Source organism: Anguilla rostrata, chromosome 2, assembly GCF_018555375.3.
Source record: "Anguilla rostrata isolate EN2019 chromosome 2, ASM1855537v3, whole genome shotgun sequence".
Classification (NCBI taxonomy): Eukaryota; Metazoa; Chordata; class Actinopteri; order Anguilliformes; family Anguillidae; genus Anguilla; species Anguilla rostrata.
This window is the reverse complement of record NC_057934.1, coordinates 30,066,339-30,078,272: the sequence shown is the minus strand read 5'-3', so window position 1 is coordinate 30,078,272 and position 11,934 is coordinate 30,066,339. Positions and strand designations below refer to the sequence as shown.

General features: G+C 40.5%; 1 protein-coding gene across 2 annotated transcripts; it reads right to left on the bottom strand.

Moving 5' to 3' along the window:
* Window positions 1-354: 354 nt before the first annotated feature.
* On the bottom strand, window positions 355-7,193 carry LOC135247720 (delta-like protein D). Of its 2 annotated transcripts, XM_064321496.1 has the most exons (11): window positions 6,617-7,193; window positions 6,153-6,452; window positions 5,602-5,662; window positions 5,188-5,445; window positions 4,413-4,473; window positions 3,979-4,109; window positions 3,562-3,731; window positions 2,500-2,716; window positions 1,567-2,392; window positions 1,329-1,434; window positions 355-1,078 (listed from the first exon to the last, which is right to left on the bottom strand). In XM_064321496.1, exons 1-11 carry the CDS (start codon window positions 6,668-6,670, stop codon window positions 1,073-1,075), a joined length of 2,190 nt encoding a protein of 729 aa, XP_064177566.1. In that variant the 5' UTR covers window positions 6,671-7,193; the 3' UTR covers window positions 355-1,072. The 2 variants fall into 2 exon arrangements, with proteins under 2 accessions (XP_064177566.1, XP_064177565.1); XM_064321495.1 differs by lacking the exon at window positions 355-1,078 and having other exon boundaries at window positions 1,320-1,434.
* Between the last annotated feature and the right edge of the window lie 4,741 nt (window positions 7,194-11,934).

The following is an 11,934-nucleotide window of genomic DNA, read 5'->3' as shown; positions in this document are numbered from 1 at the left end:
AAATTTGCCGTTTATACTGTTTCATGTTTGGGGCATTTCACTTCTGAACAGTACAAAATTTGTTTGGACTAAATCAAAAGTTTGGTCAAAATTATCATTTTACATTTTAAACAAGTCCATTACTAGTTCATTGGAAGTGTAATTTGTGATTATGGAGAGGAACCGCTGGCATTAAAACTTTTTTTTTTCTCATTAAGTGAATAACACAGAGAGATAATTGCTTTAATAGGCTGGGAGTTATACCATGTCATATTTAACGGTAAATGGAAAATCTATTTCAACACAAAATTATGTATTGTTGGCACAAGCCTTTGCTTATAAAAAAACTTGTAAGATAAGATACAATAGTCCAGATTTGCCAGGAATATTATTTATTTGGAAAAATATTTTAACTATCTCATTCATTAACAAAACAGTATTAAAACAATTCCAATAACATTCTGTACAACCCTTCTTAAATACATCTGTTGAAAAAGTCACATTGACCCGAAGTGCCTTTGTACATATTTGCAAAAAATGAATTTAAATTATGAAATTTAACTCCACAAAAAATACATTAATCAACAAACAAAACAAATTAAATTAGATAAAAAATTACAACTTAAAAAAGTATTTGTTCTTGAACAGACTTTTTGAGGGCCTTATTTCCATCTTCAAACCTGCAAACCTCACAGATTTGGTTCAGAGGGCTTTGAAATGTGCACTTCAGACAGTGCAGACCTCTATTACACAGTGATCAAGTCATATTTTGTGTGTTAAATACATATTCTCTTTTAAAAGCAACTGTCCATAGTGCAATGAGGTAAACCGTCCTCACAGGCAGTGCAACAAGACCACGTTCCTGGGATATAACCTTGAGAGAGTGGGGCCAGTATGGCCCAACATCCACTGTTTGATGCAGTCAGTCACTGTGCTTACTTCAGGAGAGAACCAGCTCATTCTGAATATCAGTTTCAAAGTCCTAGTCCCACAGCAGCAGCCACACGAAGGAAACCTTCCCTCTGGTTTGAGCAGCATTCAACGGAGTAAAACCTCCCGTAGAGCAAACGAGCAACAGCTTTGTAGTGGTACGTTACACCTGTGTGAGAAATGGGGGTGAGATGCTTAGTTCAGGAATAGGTTATTTCTTTTATTTCGTTGATTGAAAAAAGTTTGAAGAGTAGGTCTTTTGGAAAGTTTTTTCAAATTTTTAAGTTGCTGTTCAATTAGCAGTAGTGATTGTTACATCAGCATTAGAATGTTCAGTTTAGAACATGTCAATCACATATTTGTGAGCATATACCTTGAAGGGTTAAAGAGATGTCACAGAGGACATTTACTCAACTCACCTCAGTTGCAATTATACATTCGTCTTTCTCATCAGATATGACATACACGGACTGGTACTTTGTGTCCTTGCACATTAACTCTGGACGTTTCTTTTCTGTGTCATCGCTGTAAAGAGAAGAAAAAAGACAATGAATCAGCTTTCTGGTAGTCTCAGATCACTCTCTGTAAGTGAGCAAAATGAAAAAATTAAGCAAGACAATGTCTGGAGGTCTATGGGTGCTCAGAACTGGAATTTACCTCTTCAGACTTTTGCGTTTGTCTTCAAGCTCACAGTCTACATCTTCGGACGTTGCTTCGTCACCATTTTCTCCACATTTGGACTTGCCCCTCTCCTGCTCCTCTTTCGGCGAGTCCTCGTGCTTCAGCTCATGCACAAGATTATAATCCACTGGCGGGTAGCGGGCTTTATAACCATTCTTCTCACTGCCGTCGTTGTCACTGTGGAAGTCCACCTTTTTGTTGATGTTCTTGACAGGGGCACCCCCGATTACACTGACTGAGGTATCCTTCTCCCGGTGGCAGTTGTTGGCAAGGTTATTCATGGTCTCACTCTCACTCTGGCTATCGGCTGCCCGGCTCCCACGTTGCACCTTCACCCGGAAGCATACCATCAGAACCGCGCATCCCGCCAGCAGCAGCAGCACCAGAATGATCCCGGAACACACGGCCAACCAGGGGAATGTGCTTTTGCCGCCCTCCAGGTACTTTTTGTCAGGGTCGCTGAAGACTGGCTGGCCCATGGACTGCTCTGGCAGCAAAAACTGGCAGTTGCGGCCCCCGTAACCAGGGATGCACGCACAGACATAGCGGCCGTCCCTCTCGTGACAGGTGGCCCCATTGTGACACGGGTTGTGTTCACACTTGCTGATGGGCATGCTGCAGTTCTTGCCGATGTACCCTGGGGGGCAGGTGCAGGTATAGTCGTTTATCCCATCCTGGCATGTGCCCCCATTCTGGCAGGGGTAGACAGAACATTCATCCAGGTTGTCTTCACAGTGCAGTCCAGAGAATCCTTCAGGGCACTGGCACATGTACGAGTTGACGAGATCCAGACACTGGGCACCTGAATAGAAAGGAAGCAAGATATAATGGCAATCTGCTCTTCACATCACATGGTGTGCTGAAGCATTCTATGACTGATTTAGAAAATAGTTATATTTTCACCCTTACCGTTGGAGCATGGGCTTGAGGTGCAGTGATCGATCTTCTTCTCGCAGTTGAAGCCAGCATAACCCATTGGGCACTGGCAGTAGTACCCCCCATCAGGATTATCGGCACATCGTCCACCATTGAAGCATGGCCCATCAGCGCATGACATAGCGCTTAGCTCACAGTTTTTTCCATAGAAACCAGGGGGGCAGGCACATATGTAGGTGTTCTCCAAATCCTATCAGAACAGAGAACAGAACACATTTAGCACACCAAGAACCCAAAAAAACAACCCTACAACTATCCACAAAAGTAGGTTTGAGGACAGTCATTAAACTACAGCATGTATGCAATAAGATCTGATTGATTTATTCTGAGCATGCGATTTTCAAAAAGAAAATTAATACATTTGACTCCAACATTTTTTATTTATTTCTTGCTGCAACCAGCAGCTTTTTCAAAGAAAAACACATTTTGCACTTGATCCATTTTAAAATAAACATATATTCTATACCATAGACCTTCTATACTAAATACACTATTCTATACCAAAGTCACATGTTCAAAAATCACACGTGAACACCCAACAGTACAAATGGGTACTACAAAAATAATCCCACGTATAAGATGACATCAGAAAAAGACAATATATGCTATTTCAATTGACATGTTTTGTTTTCATATATGAAAATGTGAAGATAATAATGATTAATGTAACCTACTTTCTTTTCACAAGTGGAGATTTTCATTCACATGTGAAAATGTTAAATTCACTTGTGAAATTGTGATTTTCAGAAGAGAAAAGGCAAATTTCTCATGTGATTTTTTTGTAAGGGATACCATACTCAATACCAATATCAAACCGCAATGATAGAACACAAAATTTGCTTGATCTGTAGCTTGTGCAACTGTTATGTGTCATTATACAATACATAATATGGCAATATAGAAGGGTGTTCAGCACAATATTGTGGAATAAAGAAGCATGAGAAAACCTTTTTGCGTTTCAATTTGGGGTTTCAATAATTTTTATTTTCTCTAATATCTGTAATGGAGAAAGGAAACAAAACTTAAGTGACTTACAGTGCAGCTTCCTCCATTCCTGCAGGGGCTGTCGGAGCATTCGTTGACCTCAATCTCGCAGCTGGCCCCTGTGAAGCCAGGCTTGCAGGAGCAGGTGTAGCTCCCCTGACCAGTATTGGTACAAGTGGCTCCATTCATGCAGGGCTTATGGTGTGTACAGTAATTGAGATCTGAAACATACAATTGTGCATGGGAGTCAGTCCCCTGTAACACTATGCCGAATGACACAAGTACAGTCACCCTGTCCATGGCTAACACAAGCAGCTAGGTTGCTCTGAAATTTCAATTTTTTTTTCTTTTAACGATCAGACATTTCTGCAGTAAGACATGATACCAATGGTCATTTAAATCACTTGTTGTCATCAACCTTAAGGTCGATTAAGCATGAATTGGTGGCAGGAACCAATCAGGACTCACCCTGGTTGCAGAAGAGGCCACCCCAACCCTCTTGACAGTTACACTGCCAGGGCTGTTGACAGGTACCATGCAAGCAGCCAGGGTATCGGATGCAATCATCGCAGTAACGTCCTCGGAAACCAACTCTGCATCTGTGAAGTAATAAAATTGGACAAGTTACAAATATATCAGACTCAGAAGACCTTTCAACTGTTTCAAACCTAAACACACTCACAAGATTATGTGGCTATGTGCATCAGTTACACTGTATAGTTTCTTAAAACTAATCAAATTCAAGATATCACAACACAGCCTTTATTGCTGTGGGATTTTATTGTGGTTGGAAAGCTGGCTTGACAAAAAGTAATGCTGTCGTTCATCCTTTTTGTGCAACAGAGAGTCAATGGGAAGTTGTACTCCATTGAGCCAACCCATTGAATAGTGGCCAGACTTACTTGCACTCGCCAGGTTTGTCACAAAACCCATGCTCCTCATCACAACCAGGAAGACAGATCGCTGAAAGAATACAACACATGTATGAGAACCACGGAGATGAAAAACACTCGAATGTATGTTTCTCCTTGTTTATATTTGCTTTCAATGGAGCCTTATCAGTAAATCCTAGCTAATTTATTTCCAGGCGCTGGTAGCCCCATTAGCCAACCAAGAAAATATGCTCCCCTTATCACCAGGGAAGAACTTTCAGCTTAATGCAGTTGCACACAGACAAAAGAGTCACATACAAAAGCCCATTTTCCCCTCACTGTGGGTCAGAAGTCTTTTTTCAGTCTGTGCACACAACTCCTCCCCTTAGTATCCCTGAGTTTGTGCAGATAAGAGTGGACAGCTGGTGTGTATGGTGGCAGTGCAGGACAGCTGCTCCATTGTCTACTCTCACTCAGCAGCTGCCTGCTTCCAACAATACCTTACCCAGTAAAGCCAATCAGCAACAAGCACAGTCCAAAGCAGCCAATCAGATACTGCATTTAATCTATGGCACACGTGTGATTATTCAGAAAACTTTCTATATTTGAATAAATCAGTTAGTGAAGGGGGCGGGGGAATAAAGTTGGCTGTAGCAACAGAGTTTCGGTTTCCATAAGGTTAACCACTTTATGTGATTTTAGACTATTTAAACTGAACTATGTCTACTCTAGACTATTGTATACACAAATGTCAATCTAAACAAAAACATAGACTGCACAGAAAGGGATAGTTGCATTTACTTACGGTCTGTGCAGTATTGTCCTTTCCATCCTGAATTACAAACAATCTCGCCACGCTCTCCACAGGTGAAGTGACCGAAGGCATCGTCTCGTGGACGGCAGAACACAGAGCAACCATCGCCGTAGTAGTGTTCATCACAGACAAAGCGGTACGAGTATTTCAGTTCAGTTCTCCCTCCCGTATGAAGATCCTGGGACCACTCTTCCCCTACAGTGAGGTGTCTCTGGGTCGTCATACGACTGATCAGACGTTCAGGGTTTTCTAAAATGAGAACATAAATCCCCCGCATTAACTATCAAATAACACTAATTTCATAAAAACTGGAAATATAATCAAAGTGTAATTACGTTAATGTAGGCTATAATTAAGCAGACATTAAATCATGTTAATCTTGGCTATTTTAGATTTGTCCCATACCTGTTGAAAGATCATCTGTGGAATCAGTGTGAAGGGCTTCAATTATCAGCGAGAATGTCCCCTGTTGGGACAAGAAAAATCCTGGGTTAAATAAATGGGTTCAATAAACATGACTCTGATGTGCAATTGATAAAACAAGATATAAAATCACCCAACATTCTTTAAAGGTTGTTCAAATCTATGTTTTAGTGTCTTGCCATATGTAGGCAGTCGTGGCATTGATTAATGGAGGTCTGTTGTCATCAGCCTTCACGGTTAATTTCTGTAGTTTCACACTTGCATACTGCTGTAAAATGAAACGTTTCGGAATTTCGCGCTGAGCTGGAAATTATATAGGCCTACCAATTCCGAGGATGTGAAGTTTCCCACACTGATAAATAACATTTATTGTTAACGTTTAAATCAGACTTCGGTTATTTTCCAAGGTTTTACCCAAGGCGCGTTACCTAATTGCAAGACTTAGTGATGTCCTTTATAATTAACATGTTTTACTTAAAACAGTAACGTGGATACCGTATCAGTGAACTTCAGTACAATAGTAGGCTACTCACAGGCCATGTGAATCCGAAAGTGAACCGTATTGGGTTGGTGAAAAAGTTATCCGACGTTGTTTCAGGAACCTGAAATGAATTGGACCCCAGGACTGGGGTCACCGTGCCGCCGTATGTACAGGGTGGCTCAGGAGACACGTTAGCTTGGTAATGCTTCAAGCAGATTCGGAAAAATGTTTTACATTCACACTGCTGGATTGCAGACGTCGCTCCTCCTCTGCAGCAGTTCGCATTGCCCATAACCCCTTTCTTGTTAAGGAACTCCTGCAGCTTCAGCTCGAAAACACCAGAGCAAAATCCCTGTTGAAATAGGACGTACATGTTTGACTTGATGGTTAGGCTATCTAAAATGCTGGCATACAGTTGAGTTTAACATGCTATAGCTGTAGTCAGTGCAGTAGCTAACATCTATACATCAAGCAATCTACAATAATAACCATTTAAAAAACGGGGCATTGTATTACCTGGTACATCATTACATATAATATAGAAGCAATCATGAGCAAGTGACGTCCCATTTTGGTTTAAACAATCTTCAATAAATAAGTAAAAGTCTTAGAGCAAGGGAAACTTTTGTCCCTACTCAGCTAATGTCCTTCAGAAATCTCCCACTTCAGATCTTTCCTTTCTCAGTTAGTGTTCATTGAGACTAAAGGGAAACTTCTCCCGCACTCATCAGTTTTCTCGTTAGGTCTTCGCATGAGCCACACAGTTCCCGTTATTGACAGACGAATAATTCAGTGTAATCCCCAAAGTTCGGCAAACGGAAAAAAGCAAGGTTCCCAGATGAAGGTCTACAACGAGTTAGAAATTTCTTGCCAAATGGTATTCCAATTCTGTAATCAAATATTGTCGATCGACATCGTTTCTGATTTGGAGCTGCAAAGATGAGGACATTCAGTTTGGGGAGTTTCTTGTGTTGATTATTTTCCCTCTGGGAAGTTAAAATCAAAGATGCCACTGATCCAAAATATTTCCTCACTGCCTTCTTGGTAGATTTTCACTGGACATGAATCTGTGCGTGTGTTAATGTTCCCGTCCGCCTGCCGCCGCTTATATAGAGACTGCTGCCTGCTAGGTAATGATATGTAAATGAGCCACCCCCCAATCTGGCTCGAGCTGTCACAAAGGGACACTTTCTCCCCCCATTCCCCAAAGATCGCCAAATGGTCACTGAGCTGTAAAATGTGCAACCCTTCCCCACTGCACAAAACAAAACATTCTCTTTTGCATTCCAGCAAATTTTACCCGCAAGAATCCGTAACATCTCTGACTCGAAGGTTCGGACACAAGTCAAATTATTTCCAATTTAAAAAAAAAGAAAAGAACTTACGGTTTCATCTAGGCTGTATGTTAAAATACATACTCCTCCAGGCTACTGCAATCGCCCTTAAAATCAAATAATTTGTAGCCATTCATATTAATAAACAAGAGTGCTCTTACGGAGTCTTATCTAAATTAAATCACCGACCTAATTTCCCTGCTTTTGTGTGATATTTTTAAGATTCGTCCGCCCCACTTTTTGGTATTTGAAGAAGATAAAGTAATGTAAGGACCCGACCTCCCCCACCAACACAGCAAAAACACACCAAGATCAACGCAAGGACCGAAAGTTCCCATAACTTCAGCTGTACAAATACTTTCTGCCAGCCAAGGGATGCGGACTTTTTAGAATCGTGTAAAGGTTTTGTGATTTGTTAAATTTGTATTAGTATAGACTTTTCCCTTTACACTGTCTAACTGGGCAGCAGAAGTGGGCTGGTGTGTGCCGTTCGCGTGGCTGTCATTATGTGTGAGGGAGGAATACGTTTGTTCTTTGTGCTCTCAGCTGTATGATAATTGAGGCAGCACCTGCTCTTTCCACAATATAACTGGGAGAAAGAGCTCCCCTCGGCGCACGCTGCCGTCCCTACAACAATGTCCACAGCGATAGAAGTAGTCATCACAGCCAAAGAAAAATATCAACCGAAATTTCGTTATTTCACCCATACAACACCGTTAGGCTACATTTTTAGTTTTTCGTCGATTTATTTTCTGGGGTTCATTAGACTTAACTATTTCATATTTATCCAATGTTGGAAACTGATCAGGGAGAAGTGTGTTGGGGGATGGGGGTCTTAATTAGGACGTTAATTGGAAGGGGATCTAGTTTTTTTTTCTTTCTTGAGAAAGGGACAGCCTTTAAGCTCCGGGGTGAGTTGCACAACAGAAAGAGAGAGAGAGAGAGAGAGAGAGAGAGAGAGAGAGAGAGAGAGAGAGAGAGAGAGAGAGAGAGAGAGAGAGAGAGAGAGAGAGAGAGAGAAATCGCATCACTCTCTGGAGGTATTCAGCCAAGTTCAGGCAGTATCTCTCCCTCTCCTTTTCTGGCTTGAATTGCGCGAATAGCTGCATCATAGCGAAGCAATGTCTTTTCTCGGCCCAAATAACTGATAATGGCAAGACAACCTGTTGGGATAAATACGATTGCTTTTTTAGAATACATTGAGTTGCATTTGCTTAAAACAAGTTATGTCTGAAATACATATCGAGACGAGTCATGTTTCTGTGCGACTTTTGGTTGATGGTTTCAAAAGCAAACAATAAAACATCACTTGTTGTGCCGACAGATTAAATTCAGCATTTTGTTCGTAATTTGAATGATCATAAAAATTATAGGATGTGGTATTACTGATGTTATTCTATAAATCTAACTACGTTTTGTGTTTGTAATGTTGTCTCATTGACTGTAGGATGTAACCCGTTCCCTTAGATCTGCGCAAAACGCGATACGGCTCACACATGAAGTGCCCAAACCTTCCCTTAACACACCCTATGAGACAATTATTTATTATACCGAAGTGGCGCAGTTTTCGTCATAACTTCAACAACAGACAGTTGAACGAGGACCCCTCAGAATTCTACCCTGTACACTTACCCTTTTCAAACTTAATTTATGCCACGCGATTCTGTCTTGGTGAAATCAGGCAGAAAGCGCATTTTCTATTACTCTCTACTTCTTTCAGAAGGTGGACTATGGAGAGACTGTTTAACTTAAGTGTATCTATAGGGGGCTGTTGTAGTTTAACTCCTGCCCACCAGTAGCTTCAATGAACAAAGGAGTGACTCGAGGTCTGACTATTCATCTTTTCTTTGCGCTTTAATTTTCATTGATTTTGAATACAAGAGAGAACCCTTGGGGATTCTATCTGAAGGGCATGACCAGCCCCCTAGCCAACCATCTGCTCAAAACCAAATGGCGTTTTTTTTTTTTTTTTTTACGTCCAACTGCATGTCTCTGTGCCACTTCTCTTACATAGCCTATACTCAGGCTCAATCCAAATCGAACTGGGAACATTTTAAAAGACATGTAACGGAATGGCTACCGCCATATGGTGAGGGAAGCCAAAATTTCCTTTCCTGTACTCGGAACCATATTGTCATTCGTGGGAACATGAAAGTTCCGTGCGTCACACAAAAAGCGATCATTGTAACGATGGAATATTCTCAACTAGAAGGTTCTTTGGAATCTGGAATAATCTTGTGTAGCCTAATTTAGCACTCGATTTGTCGAACGCGTTGATAGGGAAATATTGTCAGTTTTAAGGTGAGAATTCGGGCTATCATAGCACACTTGTTCAAGACAAATAACGACCCTCCAAGTCATAAAAAAATGCCTTATTGTTCATATGTATATGTTTTTATTTTACACGATGTGCAAAAAGAGCTTGAGGAAGAGCTCTTGTTAAACATATTTGTATGGAGACACTAAACTGTATTAGTAAAACATGTTGCTATATAAGCAAAGGCTTGAATTAGGTGTGAATCAGGTCAATTCTGTTTTGTGCTCTTCGGGACGGCTTTCAGTTAGATAAATTAATTAAATGAATCAGAGTTCACACGGAGAACGTAACCTTTATTCGCTTGTCGAATAAAGCAAATACGGTGTTTATAACGTGGCCGTTTGTGATGGTGCAAAGGCATGTGCTGATTACAATAAGAAAGGTTATGTCGCGTGGCTCGCTTGGCACACACAGAAGCCAGATGATGGATAAGCAAGTCGGTATCGCCCTCTTTTCGAGGGGGGGGGGGGGAGATTATCTGCCGTTATATCCCCACCCTCATTATCAGTATGAATGTTTACCTGTGATCCTGGGACTGAGCAGCCATTCCTTTGTTTCTAGGAGATCAAATTACTTCAACCAGCTGCTTGGTGGTCACAATGACAAATAAGAAAGTGGCCTGATTCCTGCTATGGTTGTTGCCGATGTCATGCGGAGACAACTTTGGGGGATTCTGTTGCTTAGCATTTCTTGCCAAACGACTTTGTGTGTGTGTGTTTGGTTGGGGGCGGGGGCTTCAATAGGCCTAGTTCTGAATGTTTTTGCAGACTTGAGGGCAGTCGCGTGCCGATGTCTACATCTGCCGCTTTCTCGGTCGGTCACGTGGTTGTGCTATGACAATAATCTTTGAATCCGAAAACCAACAGGAATTCCTGTTTCACCAGGAGTAATTCTGTGCAGGTAACAAAATAGTTCAAATAAAGGCGCATAATAAACATGTAAGAGTCGCAGTGACATTTCAGGGACTTCTTTGTGGTGTCCATATATTAAAATACAGGAATATCAGAAAACATGCACATATGTCTACACGTTCATTTTAAGATTAAAAAAATGTATTGAGTTTTATTAAAATGTATGTAATTGTATATTTTAATTAAATTTATGGCCCGTATATTCTTCACTTCAACTATTTCACTGATCCGGTGGACATTTATGTCTTGTGTATTGCTCAACTGAGCATTCTTTAGTACTTTTTTGCCAGTGTTTTGCTCAGGTTTGACTTGACAAAACGACAATCAGAATTCACAGTTGTAAAGATCATTTATTTAATTTTTCAGATTTTGATTTGTAAAATATTACCAGCTTGATTAAATAAAATGACAACTAACCTAGCAGAATTTCCCAGGAGACCTCCGTCATTAAATTAATATAAACGTATTTAGGATTAGATTGATGAAAATAATTTTTTTTTTAAATTCAATTGTACACAAGCTAATCCTTAATGTAGCTGGAACATGAGCTTGCTGAATATAATGAGGCAGAGACAAAGACTGAAAAGTGCGATAAACATAATTCAAATTTTATTTCTTGTGCTGCAAAACATAAATGTTATTTCCTTTTCTTCCACCTATCATGATGCTTTAGCAATGGGAGTTATCCTAATTTAATGCTGGTTTAGTCAGCTCCTTTAATGAGGCCACCCTGATTTTGGTGCAATACAATCTGGATTACTGCAAAACTCCAGGCCAGTGAATGGAGGATTTTAACGGGGCGGTGCCCCTTTACAAATTCTCTCCATCTCTCTGTGAGCATCTGTCCAGCAATGAACAGATGTAGGCACCTGCGGTGACGGCTCACATATGTTCCTTCCTATTCACACTTTCCATGACATGGTCACAATAGATGAGATTTGTGAGTGCACAATAATCAAATACTCTCCCAGGGGATGCATGCTCTCTCACAATCTCATCTAACAACAAGTAGTACCTATTAAATTTAATCCTATTTAAGATGATAGGTAATAATAGTTAAGTTTGGTAAATTCAAACAGCAACTTTTTAGAAAGCTACAACAAACAAAATAAGGTACAATTTTACAGAGTGGATCTATAAATTGAAATAAAGCGAATCTCCATTGCTGAATTCATGCACTACTGCAATATTCAGAATCACAAATGCAATCAATGACTTACTGCAACTTCCTAATGTTTTATCTTGCCTAGACTGTCACCTTTTATGGTTTTT

What these genes read in the sequence shown, in the direction of transcription:
- LOC135247720 (XM_064321495.1), bottom strand. Translation starts at nt 6,670, where the DNA reads ATGGGACGTCACTTGCTCATGATTGCTTCTATATTATATGTAATGATG. An exon ending in GACAAACCTGGCGAGTGCAA is followed by an intron (nt 4,110 to 4,412) that starts GTAAGTCTGGCC and finishes ATTACTTCACAG; the next exon opens with ATGCAGAGTTGGTTTCCGAG. An exon ending in GGAATGGAGGAAGCTGCACT is followed by an intron (nt 2,717 to 3,561) that starts GTAAGTCACTTA and finishes CTGTTCTGATAG; the next exon opens with GATTTGGAGAACACCTACAT.